The sequence below is a fragment of the Medicago sativa genome, chromosome 1 (assembly GCF_051527215.1).
Source record: "Medicago sativa cultivar Bolivia chromosome 1, Bolivia_mono, whole genome shotgun sequence".
Classification (NCBI taxonomy): domain Eukaryota; kingdom Viridiplantae; phylum Streptophyta; class Magnoliopsida; order Fabales; family Fabaceae; genus Medicago; species Medicago sativa.
This window is the reverse complement of record NC_140749.1, coordinates 17,475,042-17,493,244: the sequence shown is the minus strand read 5'-3', so window position 1 is coordinate 17,493,244 and position 18,203 is coordinate 17,475,042. Positions and strand designations below refer to the sequence as shown.

The window sequence follows — 18,203 nt, the reverse complement described above, 5'->3', positions numbered from 1 at the left end:
ACATTAGCCCAACTCTTTGTACCAAGTAACAGGGTGTCATCTGCAAATTGCAAATGAGATACAACCACCGACGATGATGTACCAACCGTAAACCCTGTGAATAAATTATTTGTGACCGCCACTAGTAGAAAAAACACTTATTAACTCAGATATTTTAAATGGGTTGATATCCACTTGATTTAAAAAGAAGAAAAGTGGTAAGGTTTTTATTTAGAAAGAATTTAAATGGGGTAACCAGATTTAAAAAGTACTTTAATTAAATTAAAATAAAACATAAACGAGAAACACACTCTTTAGCTTTCTCTCTGAAGTTCATCGCTCAATTTTTTATTAGGGAGAAAAAGAAGGCGATTGCGATGAACAGTAACCCTCTAAGGGTTTGACGCCACCGGCAACGGCTGGCTTTCTTCTTCTTCTCCTGATCTGTTGTTCACCTTCTGGTGTGATTCGTGTAGGGATTTTTGGGTGGCAGATGAACCATTTTGGCCTCCGCTCTCAGCAGATCCGTCTCCGATCCTTGACGTTTTGGTGCTCTCGATCTGGTGTTCACGACGTTTTGGGCTCTCGCTAAGGGTAAGGTGCTCCTTTCCTTTTCACTTTCAAGTTGTATTGTGGGTCGCGTTTGGCTTTCGATTTCGCTTGTTTGTACTGGTTTTTGGGTGTCTCTGTATCTTGGTTTGTGCTATTTGGTTCTGTGTTGTGGTGTCTCGCCGTGAATTTCTCACTCCAATCTCGGTTTCGCCGCTGTATCAGTCACTTCACTGCCGTATCAGAACCTCACCACCGTATCTCTCACTCTCTTAGATTCTCATCCTCGTGGCACTTTTGATGAGGTTAATTCAGAAGAAAGTTCAGTGAGGTAGATTCCTTCACAAATCAATCTAATTTGATTCCCAATATTCTGTGTTCTTCGTATTGTTGTATCTAGGGTTCTGATTTCCATCAGTTTCATTCTTAGATGCTAGATCGATTGAATTTTAGAGCAAAATGAGAAAATTATAACAATTTCTGATCAATTTAAGTCTTATTCTATCTTTCTCCATCATTAATTTCAGGTATAATTGGTTCAGTTTGTTGTATGTTTCTGATATATAGACCAAGTTGGTGAGAATTTATACAAAATATGGTTGTTTCAAGAATGCATGTAAGGTGTTTGATGAAATGCATGTGAGGAGTTTGTTATTAGTTAGGTGCCCTGTATAGTCTTACTGCATGTTTGGAACAGCTTCTACGTCCAATTTCGACTTCGTTCTTGCATCACTCAGGTTACTCTCGCTCGCTGAGTTGATGCTATAATTTTGATTTGATAATATATAGATTGTTAATTTTTGTTCCTATATTTGATTTGATGATACTTGCATGTTTAAAAGCTTATTTCAGCATTTGCTAATTTTTTAATTGATTTGATTTGATAGTTTTTGTTCCTATATAGGTTGTTAATACTTCAAATCGTTTTTGATGTCCAATACACTATCGAATGTTGATAAGAATTTGATAAGGATTTGTTAATTTGAGAGTCACTGTATAAACCATATGTGTCGATGTTATTAGATGTTGTTACATTGATAAGGAATTGAACTTTTTGGAACTAATTGTTTTGAATTTGATGTTATATGTATGTCTGAGTAATGTAATGTGGTTAGGAACAGTTTATAGTATGAGTTGAGAGGAGAAATCCCAAACTCTAGTCAAGCATTTATGCTGTTTTTGTTTTGCTTAGGATGTTGTTAATCAGAGTTTGCAGACACACTCCTCTTTGATTCGCAGACTTTCTCAAGAAAAAGAGTTAGAGGTACCTTTCTAACATCATGTCTAAAACATTATCGTATTTTTCTCAAATATGTTTGATTACTATATTTTATTACACTTATATTTCTTCAAAGAGGCAAGCTATGAAGCACAGCTATGGACACTTATAATAATAATAATTTCAGAAAATAGAATCATCGAATGTAAACACATTTGTGTCATGTTGGTTTTGGACATGACACGCAAACACTATACACACGTTTGATCTGAGTGTCTGTCCTATAAACATGTGTTGGTGTCATGTTGACCAACACCAGACACACATTTGATCTGAGTGTTGTTCCTACAAGCATAGTTAGCATTTTCTTAAAAATGTTGGCATTACCTTTCCATAGATTGGAATATACATTCTCTTCCGGTGTTTCTTAAATCTTACTTCATTTGCTGAGCATCTTACTCTTGTTGCAATTATATGTACTCTCATTTTGTTTGTTGCCCTTTGATGAGTATCCTTTTGCTCATGATTTGAGTAGGGACATCTTGGTTGTGTCAATGCTATTGCTTGGAATTCAAAAGGTTCATTATTGGTATCCGGATCAGATGATACACGGGTATGATGCATTTCTTTTGTTCATCTAAACCATAATTTTGTATAGTAGGTGGAAGTTAAAATATAAGAAAAGATTTGAAATTAGCTGCTTGCTGTATATGGGAATTCTGTTTTGCAAAATATATCTCATTGAATTGTTTGCATGAAATTTTGCAGATCAATGTTTGGAGCTATGCTGGTCAGAAACTAGTGCATTCAATGTTTGAGAACTTGCCCTGTATGTTGAATTTCATGATTTTTTGAGGTAAGTGGCTGCTATAATGCTCAATATATGAATTCTTCTTTCTTATACGCTCTGTAGATTTGTAGGAATGGTTCCTTTTTTATTTGTGATTCTTTCATATTTTGTAGGCATTTTCTGCTATATTTCATGGAATAGTTTGCAATTGGCATTGGCTTCGTTCTTGCTAGTAGATAAAAATAATAAGATTTGAGGTAATATCTATCTTAAATTAAGTTCTTTCTTGAATGATTTCGAATCTTCTAATATTGATTGTAGAAAGACACAAAAGTCATGAGTCCATTAGTCATAATATAAGTGAATCTTCTTACAGGCACATTGTTCATTCTCTAAATTTGTTAGACATGGGTGATCAACCCTTTTGGGGTGAGAGAGTACATGATAGAGGAGTCGGCCCTCCACCTATCCCAATTGACGTGTTTTCGTTTCCTAAGTTGATTTCCGCCATAAATTTTATGCTAGATCCCAAGGTAAATAAAAATTTAACTTCCTTAAACCTTTGTATATCACCCAAATGAAAGGAGCTTTCTTCTTTCATAAATAGATGCTGACTGGTGAGGATAAATTATGTGTGATGTGGCGATTGATTTGCAAATTATTAATGCATGTTATTAAATAAATGAAGTGTTCCCCTATATACAACAAGCGTATGGGAAAAATACTCTGAAGTCCGAACTACTGAATTTTTTTTCATGTATTATTTGATGATTCAAAGAAATACATGTGCAAGCTATACATCTATTCTATAGGCATTAGGCAATAGTAGCTGAGTAAGAGACTGGCTGGGCAGCTTTAAGTTGAATATACTCGATGTAGTCTTTCTCCTTGGCCATGGAGGAAACACCAAATCTGAAAAACTTCTGATAAATTTGGGCAAAACAGGCCTGAACAGGAAACCACATGCCCTAAAAGTCTCCAATTGAGACATGACAGACCCACGACAAACCAGCAGAGATATTTTCCAACAAAAGTACTTTAACCACCTAATGTAGCTGCTCCCTGTCGTCACTTTACCTTTCTATCTCACAATAGAGTTTCTACAAAGGCAAACTTCTTTTCGGGTGTTACTGTGTCGCAAACTTGTTGAAGTTGTGATAATTGGACTATTAGTTATACGAGATTAATCAAAATTTAATTCTATGTTCGAAACTTGATATTTGATTTACATTTGTTGGATGGGTGAAGGCATGTCTTGGCTGAGGGCATGCACTTCTCTAGTTCAAAAGATCAAAATCCGGTTATGTCATTGATATTCTAAATGCGCAAAGGAATCATGCCATTGTTGTGGCTGCTGCTACGGCGGCAGCAGCTGATGCAGCAGTGGCAGCTGCACAAGCTGCAGCTGCTGTGATCCGGTTAACTTCTGGTTCAAATGAAACATCTAAAAGTATTGAAGATGTTGCTGCTGTTAAAATTCAATGTGTCTTTCGAAGTTAGTTTTCGAGTCCTTGAAATTTTAAGGGTCGGTCAATTTAGTCTTTAAAATTTGCGAAATAGTAATTTAGTCCCTTAAAGTGAACAATGACAGATAATTTAGTTGTTTTTCCAAATTTATCGCCACCATTTAAGGGTCGGCTAATTTAGTCCTTCAAATTTGGCCTATTTTACAGTTTCAAGGACTGAAATACTTATGGTTTGTGAATCTGTGATTGTTTATGTGACAGGCAAGAAAGGCATTGCGTGGTTTAAGAGGATTGGTGAAGTTGCAGGCACTGATAAGGGGTCACTTGGTGAGAAAACAAGCGAAGGCAACACTCAAATGTATGCAGGCTTTGGTCACAGCACAAGCTAGAGCTCGTGTTCAGAGGATCCGAATGGTGTTCAGAGGATCCTAATGTTTTAGTATCTTTATAGAATGGCCAAGGTTTTGCCATACACTCTTCTCATTGGTGGTCTTCACCTCCTTCCTTTCTTCCCCAAATCTTGTGTAGGGATAGTTTAGGTCTTTCTTTTACTAGAACCTCTATGTCAGTAACTATGCTTTGAAACAATGTTTAGCTTTTGTTTGGTTTTATATATTGTAACTTTGGATTTGTTTGATATTGTAACAATGACAGGTGTGATATGAAATTTGATTATATGATATTTCATATTAGTGGCTATGTTCATGAATTTTTTTATTATTATATTAAATTCAGTACCATAATTGTGTTTTAAAAAAAAAATTAAAACAGAGATTTTAAATGGGGTGAACCGATTTAAACTATCAGATTTTTGACTCTTGTTAACCTTTTTTAAATGGGTTCAACCGATTTAAATTAAGGGATTTTAAATGGGGTGAACCGATTTAAATAGACAGATTTTAAATCGGGTAAAGGGTGGAGACTTAAAATCAAAGACAGTTTTTTAAATCGGCCACCTATAAGTCGGATGTACAACCGATTTAAAAAGTCATTTTCACCCGATTTAAAAAGTGTTTTCTGTACTAGTGCGCCGACTGCATCATTACATTCAGCCCCTCCGCTGCTAGAAGAAATAAAAAAGGAAAGAGAGGGTCCCCTTGACGCAAACCCCGGTGCAAAGGAAACTGATCAGTGGGGCTGCCATTAACTAAAATAGAAGCCGTAGCGGTTGTCACACGTTCCTTAATCCATTTTCTCCATAGGACCGGAAACGCCATTTTTCCCATAACCGCATCCAAATACCCCCAATCCACCGAATCATAAGCTTTCTCGAAATCTACCTTGAAAAGCATCAATTCCTTATTTGCCTTTCGAGCCTCATCGACCACGTCTTCGTTAGCAATCAAAATTCCATCAAGAATCTGTTTGTTTTTAATAAACGCTGTCTGCGAGTCCGCTATAACTGTTCCCATGACCTCTTTCAATCTATATGTCTCAAATTTTATTAATAACACGCTTGCACAAGATATGCACTGATGAGATAACCATGCATTTGTGTTACAAAAATATATACCTCTCTTTTATTGTCTAATTTTTTTTATTATAAACTATTTTTTTAAAAATTAACCAAACAAAAGTTTGTTAATTAGAAGGAATTGTATAATACTAGGAAAAAGTATGCGCACAACAGCCAACAAGAAGGAAGAATACAAAAACGCCATTTCTCTTTCTTTCTTTATGAATAGAAATGGGCAAAGCCCCACGATACCATTTTCTCTTCTCCATTGGCATTGTAGACGATATATTTCCTTTCTAATCAATCAACACTGATTTGAGACAGATTGATACATTCCAGCAGCCCTATTCCCTTTGTGGGTTGAAGAATATATGAATCAATTCTTCCAAATGGGATCATATTTTTAAAGGGAGACACATGTAATTATTTCTTTTGTCTTGTAGTAGGCGTCATTTATGATTTGTAGTTGTATCAAGTGTGTGTTACAAATCTCACGTTAGATTAAGAAATGAATGTTCAACAACATATGAGTGAGATGACTCATATATCAAGATACCCTAAAATTTTAGATGAAGATATATGATTATCAACCAAGTGTAGGTAGTGACCCCAAATATATCTGTTTAGTTAGATAGAAATGCATCCCATGTCTACCATATACCTTCATGGCTAGTCATTTTCAAATGATATATATATATATATATATATATATATATATATATATATATATATATATATATATATATATATATATATATATATATATATATATATATATAAAGTTTATGCTATTATAAACAAATATTATTTATGCTATTTACAAAAATGTCATTTTAATTAAAATAAAGTTTAATAGAGACAAAAGGGTGTTTTAGTAAAGTACAAGTAGGTGCAGCTTGTTAACTTGCACCTTAGGCTTTGTTTGGGAGTTTGGAGGGGAAGGGAGGGGAGGGCTTTGGGGGGTTGAAAATATATAGAAAAATGGACAAAAAATTCACATTTTTTGAAAGAACGGTTTTTTAGAGAATGATAAACTAATACTTATGATTAATATACTTTTAATTTTAAGAATATAATAACAACATAGATTGGATTTGAAAAATTCATATAAACCCTCCATAACCCCCCAAAACCCTCCCCCAATACAATTTTTGAGTTCCCCCAAATGAGGGGGATTTTTTATTATGAGTAAAAAATTAACCTCCAAAGCCCTTTCCTCCCAATGTCTTCTATTTCTTCCACTTGCTCCTTCCTTTTTTCCAAAACCCTCCCCTCCCCTCCCCTCCAAACTCCCAAACAAAGCCTTAGTGTTTTTAGGTGGGTGCAATTTAACAGCCCCCACCTAAAAACACTAAGGTGCAAGTTAACAAGCTGCACCTACTAGTTATTTACCAAAACACCCATGTTTTTCTATTATAAACAAATATTATTTATGTTATTTACAAAAATGTCCTTTTAATTAAAATAAAGTTTAATAGAGACAAAATGGTGTTTTAGTAAAGTGCAAGTAGGTGCAGCTTGTTAACTTGCACCTTAGTGTTATTAGGTGGGTGCAAGTTAACAGCCCCCTATATATATATATATATCGAACGTATCTAACGTTCAATCATTCATAATTAACATGGGAGTACTTACACTAGAATGTTCCAATTACATCACCCTCAAGTGTGAGAATCTCATATCCTATATCGAGATTCACTCCTACTTCCTATCTAAGCTTAACCATAGCTCTAATGTACTTGCTAGGGAGTCGAGGAGAGCGACCGGAGCAACCGCAGATTAATGATCAGGACCAACAAGATATCTTGATACTACATATTCACTCAAAACTTTAAGAAAATATGGTATATGAGTCACATCCCTTACATATACAGTAGTTAGCTCATCCATATATAGTCGATATGAGACTAACATTGAAAATTGAATCTAAAATTTGTCTTCAAGTGTGAGTCTCCCACAGCATATGCGTGAACATATCTTCATACTGTTACAACCAACAAATCACACATTTTGACTACACTAAGCGTTACAACCAACAAAACACACATTTCGACTACACTAAGTGAATGGATCAAAACGTTAAAACTAAAACTCCTTGTAATTAATCGCTAAGAGTCGATCTAAATAGCTTAGTAAATGTAAAAGAGTTTTTAGGAATATATTTCTCACATTGCTTCAAGTGCAGGCACAAAAAGATATCCTTATGGATAATCTTGGGACGTGGTCAGTCCACATTTCTTGGAGGGAGTGGCAAGCAGAAGCAAGATGGCTAAAAGCACATATACATAAGTGGTATTTATTCGAGTCAATTGTAATTACATTTTTATTAGAAAATGATCAAATATTAGTGAGTATTGATGCATATGATCAAAATGTCTAGGTTTGTGATAAATTAATAACAATGCATATGAATAGAAAAGTAACTTTTTTAATTGTTATATTTAGTGTAAAACTTTGTAATTGTTCTTGAATATTCTTTGTAATTGTTCTTGAATATTAGTATGAGTATGAACTTAGTTACTTTATTTAAGAATGATTTCATCCATTCTTTTGTAAGATGTTTATCTTCTCTAAATCATTTAGACCTAGCCGATTAAAGATTGAGTGCAGCTTCCACTATTTATATATTTGAGAGCCAACAATTGTATTTCACTCTGTTGATTATGACTGAATTTTGTTTGAAACTCAACATGTCTGATTCATGGATATGATCAAGGCCATACTTCTATTTTGAGTGCACCTATTTGACCAAATTAAGGTTATTACCTTATAAGTAGTGATCCTTAAGTCAAACCCATTTGATCCAAATTGAATTTTTTTCATTCTTTTTGGAGGAAAAAGAAAATGAACCCCTAAACCACAAAATGAAAACAAACTCATGTTATTTTGTCTTAGGATAGAAGAGCATTTATTTGACATTATGGTAATTTTATGCAAGTTTGGAGAGGTAGCTCACAATAAAAGAGACAAATGTGATGGTGAAGAAAATAAAAGAAAAACTACCTTGAGAAATGAAAAAGAAATAAAAAGGACACAACCACGACGAAAATAAAAAAATCAAAGAAATGAGAAATTTGTCAAGAGTGGTAAATCAAAAGAGTCATCAATGGGTTGTGAGTAAAAATAAAGATTGTGAAATATAAATAGTTGTGCATAGTAAATAAATGCTCTCTTATGCTTGGGCTGTTTTAACTCATAGAAAAACAAATTTTTTGTAGCCTAGCCTCATTACAACCCTAATAAAGACCTTAGTGATATGTGATTGATGGCACATTTGGTACTATGTTGAGATGTATGTTGAAATTGATTTGTTGTGAATACATTGCCTGGATTGAGAGAAAACCTTCACCCTTGAATGAAATACTTGAGATTCTTATAAATTAACTGCTATTTTAGAAAGTTCAAATTCTCACTTGAATTTATGAACTATTTCAATTTCAAATTCATTTTTTTTTGGTACATTTCAATTTCAAATTCTACTTCATGGACAATTATAAATTATGTCTTTAAATTGCAAATCATTGAATCATGCACAAATGAAACATTTGAAATTGTTGATTGATTAGAAACATAGAAATTTATGCTTCATTGTTTGAACTTGTTTTAAAGATTTCTTTAAGACTTTTGTTTGGGGACAAACAAATTTCTAAGTTAGAGAGAATTTATAAGTGAAAAACTTACGTATTTTTACACATATTTTAATGACACTTATGGACTTGTTTTACAAGTAATTTCAGGAAATTTTCCTAACCTGTTGTAAAGTAGTCGTAAACTAGCTTTTGAGGACCAATACAACTACTTTAACGTAATTCAGTAGTACATTTTGTAGTGTTAATTTCTCAAAGATAATGAGATGGGATCAAGATGCTGAGTCCAAGGCAATTTGCTAATTGAGTTGGAAGCGAGAGAATTCAAAAAGTTGAAAGTTTTAGAGCAAGACAGATTTTTAAGCGAGAAGCAACGAGACCAACCGTGAATGGAAACAAAAAGTTCAAGAAAATTGCGAAGAGTTGATTCTCTAAACGAGTCTCACTTCGCTTAGCAAATTATGGCGGCATTAGTGACCTAAAAGGATGAGCTAACATTACCATCCATGTGAAGAAACGTTAATTCTCTAAACGGTCATGATTTCGCTTAGCGAAAGTCCACTTTTATGGAGCGGCTCAGGTGGTTTCGGAGGTTGTTTCTCTTTGGTTCTGCTGTCTGTGGGTTTGTGTGAATCTGGTCCTGTGTTTTGGCTGTTGCGCGCTGCTGGTTTTGTAGCTGTTATGACAGCAGTGTTGCTGCCTGGTGTGTTTCTCCTAGCGGTGGGGTGGTGTTTTGGTGCTGCTGTGCTTTGTTGTGGTTCAGCTGTTAGGTGGTTAGGGTGGTTTGTTTCGGCAAGCAGGGCTGTGGCCTAGGTAGTCTTTGTGCAGCGGTTGCTGCGTGTTTATTTGTGGTGGTTTGGGGTGTTGTTTTCGCTTTGGAGGCCTGGATCTGCTTGTTGTTCTCAGTTTAGGTTGTTGCTGGTGCGTTGTTTTGGTGTTGACGCAGGGGTATGCATGTGTTCAGTCAAATGTATATTCTTGCGTCATTACTCTTTTGGTTGTTTTTTGTTTTTGGGTGGTTTTTAAAGGGGTTTTTTTTTTAGCCTGGTGATTGTATGGCAACCGATTTCCCCTTCGTTGTATTTTTTCTCCACCCGAGCTTATTAGTGCTTCTCGCACGGGCTCGTCGGTTAATAAAATTTTGCCGTTTCAAAAAAAAAAAAAAAAGATACTCATTTTTTTAACCAAGAGAGATCAAATTTACCGAGAGAATTAGAGAGAGTTACTTTCATTATTAGGTCCATTGTATCTTGGATATCAAACATTTGATGTTGATCTACCCAACTTCTATTTTATTCCTTTGTGTTAGCTACCATGAATATGTGTCACTAATTTCACTTTATGTGTTGGGATTAGGTTAGTTAGCTAGTGTACTGATGTAAACCCTTAATCTGATTGATTATATATAATCTTTGTTTAATTATATAGATGGTTGATTCTTTTACTTAATGTTTTCTCGACGTTAAACTTAGAAACTTATAATTTGATTTAAAAAGTGATAGACATGGAATTTCTATCTAAAGGATCTGGAATAAATTCATATGTAGATCATAGTTGCTAGACGTAGGGATAATTGTACAGTCACACACTATTGAGTCTTAATGTCATTGTATTTATTAAATGAGAGAGACATTGGAAGTCCGTAAATACAATGGATATTCCATTGTTCGCCTGACACATAAATGTATGATGAGCGACAAGTGGATGCATAGTTGAAACTTTTGAAATATAAAATCGGTTAAGATGATACATTAGATGATTAACTAACAATATCTAATCCCAGCTCGACTCTTTATATCTTTCTATTGTTTTGTATTGCTAAGAGTTTGCATTTTATTAGAACCCTAGCCTGCCTCTTTTTATTCATTCTATTATCTCTTCTTGTCATGATTTTTTTTTTATAACTCTATAAATTCATATTGTTACCTCATATATTCTAAATTTTTAACAAGGATAACTAACTGTTAATTACTACTAAAAATGAGTTAAAAAAAATGAAAAACACGTTTAGAGTGAGAAATTTACATTAGTTTTCGTAGTATTAGATTTTGTGTGTTGTAATTACACAATCATATCTGAGTCACGTATATGCTTTATAGTATATGCACTATACTGTTGCTATTTACGTAAAGAGAACATGATTTGTTTTTATTTATACCTACCCACCTTATAACAGCATTTGTTACAAACCTGTTCATAGTGCTTCCCCAATATTATTTATATATGCATGGTGGATTCCACCAAACTCAGCCTAATTGCTTGTTGGAGTCCAAACACGAAACCACCAACTTTAATTCCTTTGCACGGCTATTCATATTTTTATGCTTGATTCGTTAATATACTTGTTGCATAAATAAATGATAAACTTATTCGAAAAAAAGCAGTATAAGTTGAAGAAAATCATTAGTATTTTAATTCATATATGAGATCTTTCTAACAATAATCTAAGAAATATTAATTAGATAAACATAGTATATTATTCTCATATATTTAATTAAATAATGTGTATATTTTTAATTAATACAATTACTTTCTTTAATTGATTTTCTCTACTAAATAAATATTTGCTGCTTAAATGACCGGATTTTGAAATCAATTGCTAAGTCGGTCTCTAAATTCCTCAACAACAAAAAAAAGTCGGTCTCTAAATCGTTTGTTAAGGGTGTATTTGTTTCAAGTTTATTAAATTTATTCTTAAAAAAAACATTCATTGGAATATAAAGATGTGAATTTTATTCTAAAGTATCTAGAAAAAAGATTTTTGATTAACAATATAATATTCCCATGAACCTTAAAATTCGGGAGATTATTAGGTAGTTACACATAAATTTATTTTCATCTTCATGGAAAACTTTATTCCCACCCTTTAGTTTGGAAAAAAAATTTCTATCCTCAGGAACGAGGAGTGTTAGCAACACTCTCTTTTGAACACTCTCTCTAGCACTCATTCTCTTATTGGGTGAAATCAATGTAGGACCTACATTTTGAAAATGGAACCCACATAAAGTGGTGGGACATACATTGATTTCATCCAATAAATAAGTGAGTGCTAGAGAGAGTGCTCAAAAGAGAGTGTTGTTAGCATTCCTCCTCAGGAACATTTTATACTTGTGAATAAAATTTAGTAAACTTGTAACAAACAAATGCATGTATATTTCTATCATTTTATTCATAGGAATCAACGAATATAACTTGAAAACAACGCACCCTAAATCATTTAGCAATCAATTTGGAAAATGTAGCTAATATTGTAGAGTTTGTTAGCTATATGACAATCTTTTTTTTTTTTTTTGTAGAGTTTGCTTCCTTTTTCATGTGTGTGCGGCAATTTTAGTTGTTGGAATCAAGAAAGGGTATTTTCATTTAACCAAGAAAGGGAAATTTTATGTTTTTGAAATATATTTTGATAAAGGTATATATTTTTCTTAAATGAATGAAAGGGTTTTGAAACTTGTCTCCTGGTTGAGCACTTAATCGTGCATGAGTAAACATTCTACATTGAAAAATTATGGTGAGAATGTGGTTGCAGGAGGTTTTGTTAACGGTCCAAAACTTTTTGATTTTGACAATTGTAAAGACATTGCTAAAACCATATTTTAAATAAAACCTTATTGAAATGGCTACATCTTCATGCAAAATCATCCATCTTTTTTTAAAATTGAACTTTTTTAGTCCTTCAAATATCACATTTATTGTAAACTTGGTCCCAAATCATATTTTTCGCTAAAAAAAAATGGTGATTTACTACTCCAGATTTAAATCGAAAGGGAAAAATATCACTTTAGAGTCAAAGTTCTTTTTTTGGGCAAAATTATGGTTGAGATCAGAATTGTAACAAAAGTGCAATTAGCATAATTAAATTAATAGTACAAATATTTTTAGGTCTCCGCAGTGTCATAAAAAATGTCATATGGCACTTATCACTTGAATTTCCATTATACAAATGTCAATAATTAAAAGTGATAACTAAAATATTCAAGAGCATTTTAATGGGATGGTAAAGATCTCTTTCAATCTAATCAGAAGTCGTAGGTTCAAATCCACATTTAAAAAATGCAGCAATGTTAAATTTTTTGAGTGAAAGATTTGTCGTCTATTGTGATCATATCTGAGTCAAAGGATTAATATCTACAATTGCATACATAGGATATCTAATTCACACGCAAAAAAAAATATAACTAAAATTGATAACAAAAAAGTGGAAAAACAAAAAAAAAATTGAAACAAAAAAATACTATCCACTAAAAACAAAAAATTGGTATACCGGCCAGAATAAATTGGTCAAAACGACCTAATAATTATCTTAAAGATACCCCATAGAATATAGAATACCCTGATTTTAGTGAGATCCTATATCCTATAGAAAAAATCTCCAGAAAATAAGAGCTAAAAAACTCATGTCGTACGTGACTCATGATACAAAACGACAATATATAATATATCTTTGGAAAGTTGTTCTCCATTCTTGAAACAACACAGATTTTCATTACTATAAAAAACAAATAAATGACCAGACAGACAGATCAATTTTCCGTAATTGTTCTGCTGGCTAGGTTTTGGAATAACTATTTTAGGACAAGTTCACAAAAAGCTATTCATTGAGAATGATACGAAAATGATGTAACGCAGTATTTATTGTCAATTTTCATTTAGATGCATTTTACAAAAATTTGCATAGTTCAAGTTTTCAAGAGGTTTCACCTTCTTTTCTTTTTTCTTTTAATGAAATGGCCTAAGAATAATTATCACTTTAAAATATCAATACAATATTTATTATTTTTTTATTAATATATATATATATATATATATATATATATATATATATATAGATATATATTATTTTTTATTAAATTTCATGTCACCACTAACTATCATAAGTAAAGATGTTTTAATAAATTAACTCAACTAATCATTTTTTTTAAAAAAACCGCACACAATTCTAAATCCACACTTAAAATGAGATGGATGGGATAAAATGAAAACGCTAAAAACCACAAGAAAACACAAGCTATTTGGTGATTTAAGTGAGAGACTTAAGTAGTGGAGCAATAGAGGTGATCTTGGGTTATGTGAGTCACGAAGTGTATTCTAGTTATGTAAGACCATGAATTGTGTAAGCCTATTAACAAACACTATAAAGTATTGGATAAGAACGATTTTTCTAGCTTTCACTATGTTATAATTTTTGTTATAAACAATCTCATCCTAAGATCTCTAATAATCTTTTTAACATAAACACAAAAAAGAGACCATCTCTTTTGATTACAACATAAACATCAAACACTTTTGATGGACTTTGAATCTCCCTGAATCAAATAACATTTTACAACAATCACAAAATAGCACCCCACTATTTTTAATAATAATTCCCACCAACAATTGATGAGAATGTTACAAATGAATGATGAAGAACAATTGTATGACTGTATCAGATCAATATCACTTTCAATTGAATATAACCTAATACTCAGAAACATTTTTGGATATGAAATATAATCAAGGTTTCACAAAATAGATGTTTGAAAGTTTAAATGAGAAAGTGATACTAATTCTTAGATTATTGAATATGAAAGTTTCTTAAGGTTGTATTTATCTTAAATATATTTATAGAGGCTTTAGAAAATGGAATTCTTTTTTTTCTGTCCTATTTTGGAATGGAAATTCTAAAACTACCCTAGTTCAAAAAAAAAATCCAAATCTACCATACTTTTTGCCAACTCACCCCCATGTCTCAAGTCCAACTTGAGACATACACCCCATGTCTCAGGTCCCTCTTGTGACATACCAAAAAGATGAAATTATTTTGTCCTTATTATACGTCGTAAGTCCCACTTGAGATGTAGTTTTTTTTTTAATAGGTCGCAACTTGAGACATGGGGCTTGTAGTTTTTTTTTTTTTAATTTCAGTTTTTTGGTATGTCACAAGAGGGACTTGAGACATGGGGTGTATGTCTCATGTTGGACTTAGAGACATGGGAATGAGTTGACAAAAAGTATGATAGATTTGTTATTTATTTTTTTCAACTAGGGTGGTTTTAGAATTTTCATTTCAAAATAGGGCAAAAAACAAATTGTAGAAAATGTCCATGAAACGATGCTACCTTTCAAAAAAAATGTTTAAAATGAAAAGGCATGAATTTGAAATGGTTCCCATTTATAAAATTTGAAATTTTGAAGTGGTAACCGGATACCATATAGGGGTGTAACCGGTTACACTATAACATTCTAAAAAATTTGAAATCTATAACAGTGATAACCGATTACCATATCATGTGTAACAGGTTACACATGCTTAAAAATGATTTTTTTAAGAAGTTTTTAGGCATTGCTTCGTATAGGGACTTAGAAAAATGATTTTTGATAAGTTCAAAAGGATTTCTTGAGCATTCTAAGTTATATAGATGTTGAAAGTAATAATCCAGAGATAAAGATCATACTCATAATGATTCCCGCAATATAATCTAAAAGTCTTCATCTCGTGCCTGTAGTTTTTCTTCTTTTGTGATGTGATCGTTTGTTTTCATCAAAACTCTGCCAAGTCTAAGAACGAAATCTTCTTCACAGGAGAGACTAAAGAAAATTTTGATTATATAGCAACGAAAGAAAATGTGAAAAAACAAAAATACAAGAGCATGAGGATTAATTCAGGATGAAATCGTGATCAATGAAGGTAGTGCGCAACCAAAATTGTAGATAGTGATTCGATCTTCTAAATGAAATTGCAACGAGGAATCATATATTGGGATTCTAGTTAAGGATTACTTATGCTTCTTTTGTAAATTTCGGACAAAACCTTAATTTCTTTTTCATTGTTGTTAAGGATTCTAGTTAAGTATTAGTGTAATTATGAAATGTACGTGTTTAAGACCCAATATATTAAGAAAAAAATGACCACAATACAATATCGTATAAAGTTGACAAAAAATATATATAGACCAAAAATATTTACATACTAATATAATAATTTTTTAAAAAATTTGAAAGACTGTGACATCTGCTAACTTCATCCCCACAACTAAGATAACAAGTCAATGGCTTCAGTGGATATAAATTTGTGCATTCAATAGGGTTCTAAAAAAGAGAAACACTTGTGTGGACCAGGACCAAGAATTTTGGTTTTGGTCACACACACAAGTTTTTTCCTTCTCTCTCTTCTTCATTTTCTCTCTCTTCTCTCTTCTCTCTCTTCTCTTTTTTCTCTTTGTGTGACCAAAGACCACTTGTGTGGACCAGGACCACACAAGATTTTCTCTCTAAAAAATAAGATGTAGACTTTTAGAGAGAATATACAGAGGACAACGTGGAGTAAATAGTTGATCTGATTATCATAGTCATCCACTATTGATGAAATTTCTGACAACAAATTGCTTGGTTCAGAGGAAAGCTAGAATATGACAAAAAAGAGTGAGAAAAATAATGTTGGATTAATGATCCAACAAGGCTGACTTTCTAATAGAGATATTTTCATGATATCAAATCTGCATGCATTATTCAAACCAAGAAGCTGGCCTGAAGCTTGTCCATAATATTTGAAAAGATTCATTGTATTCATCAAGCTTTTTTTTTTTTTTGTACTCTTACAGAAAACCTAGATCTCATCGGTATAAAACACATGAGAAAGAGTTTGAAAGTCCCTTGAACTTGACATGGACTTTACAGCTCCATAATATAATTTTTACCTCTCAAACAAAAAATATAGTTTTTACCTATAATGAATGATTATAATATATTTGTTGATCATATATATGACATTTCAATGGCAAATGTTTCGAGTCCGATTGAGTCTCTAGTCTCCTAGACATCTCTAGTTGCTTATGTATAAGAGTTGAAATACGTATTAAATTGCTGTGAAGTATAAGAATTCATATTTTTACAAAAATGTTTGTGTTCAATCTTAAAGAATAGTGTGGCATAAATGGTAGATATTTGCTGTTAGAATTGTTTATTGGTCAGTGAGTATGAAAAAACATATGTCAGGTATGTTAACGCCTTTAAAGATATAGATACCTCAAATGATTAGTCTCCGCATAGTTGCACTCATACATATTTCATGCAGATACATATTTTGATTTAAATTAAAAACATGTGTCCTTTTCAAAATAAATATAATACTATGCCCTAAAAAAATACTAATTTCGTTTACAAAAATGTTTGTATGCAATCTTAAAGGTATAGTGTGACATAAATGATAGATATTTGGATCTCTTAAACATTTGATGCGGGGTTGAATTTCTTTCCGATGAGTATGAAAAACATACATGTTGTATGTGTTAACGTCTTAAAAGATTTTAGTTACATCGAGTAATTAATCTTTGAAGGTGTACACATACATATTTTGATTTAAATAAAAAAAAAAATCCTTTTCAAAATAAAAATAATACTATCCCCTAAAAAAATACTAATTTCTTTTACAAAAGCGATTTTCTATAATCTCAACAACACCAATAGGGTATGTTGATCAAGTTGAGATATTTTAATACGCAACTCCATTGCATAAGTGACAGACATGAGTGGATAAATTTTTCGTTGGTGGGAACCATAAGCAAACTGTAATTTAGGGTAATTTGAAATCCATGGAAGCTAGCATTAATTTACTTTTGATTAGTTATATACATCTTCAAGGTAAACCAATTAACCTCTATACATCAATGTCCTTTTTCTTTTTTCCATTCTTAAATTATATACACATTGAGTATGACATGCATATCTGACGTTGAAACACGTATATAATTATTTATAATATATGTCAAATTATTAATGCTTTTTTGTCTTTAAAATTCAAACTCATCCACTATCATTTTTGTGGTATCTCGTGAATGACTACCAACGTCATTCGCACTATCTGTGTAGCATTGCATAACCTTGTTTTCCTATTACAGTTCATAGTTGATTGTGACTCGTGTAATTATACCAGCCTCAACAAAATATCTGAAATTAAATATCGAAATCAAACTAACAATATTTGCCATCTCCTAATTATTAAATTAGATGTTGAAATATCCCACTTATAGTAGATAATAATGAGTTCCCAAATATCCTCTCAAAGAAATGAGTTCCCAAATAATACAGTAGACAGAGTTGAGTGTGAGACACATGTAATCAATTCAGATATGACCTCACACATTGATGATTAAGAATTATGACATACTCCCTCATG

At 32.3% G+C, this 18,203-nt stretch overlaps 1 protein-coding gene across 13 annotated transcripts; it reads left to right on the top strand.

Annotated features, from left to right (window-relative positions):
• The first annotated feature begins 295 nt into the window (after positions 1-295).
• On the top strand, positions 296-4,702 carry LOC146953215 (protein IQ-DOMAIN 19-like). Of its 13 annotated transcripts, none has more exons than XM_085708436.1 (9): positions 296-573; positions 754-854; positions 1,056-1,265; positions 1,721-1,792; positions 2,283-2,360; positions 2,516-2,603; positions 2,711-2,794; positions 2,914-3,070; positions 4,265-4,702. In XM_085708436.1, the coding sequence occupies exons 8-9, from the start codon at positions 2,945-2,947 to the stop codon at positions 4,433-4,435; spliced, it is 297 nt and encodes a 98-aa protein (XP_085564562.1). In that variant the 5' UTR covers positions 296-573; positions 754-854; positions 1,056-1,265; positions 1,721-1,792; positions 2,283-2,360; positions 2,516-2,603; positions 2,711-2,794; positions 2,914-2,944; the 3' UTR covers positions 4,436-4,702. The 13 variants fall into 13 exon arrangements, 12 of the variants coding, with proteins under 12 accessions (XP_085564562.1, XP_085564557.1, XP_085564574.1 ...); XM_085708431.1 differs by having other exon boundaries at positions 754-859; XM_085708448.1 differs by having other exon boundaries at positions 296-578.
• The last annotated feature ends 13,501 nt before the right edge of the window (positions 4,703-18,203 follow it).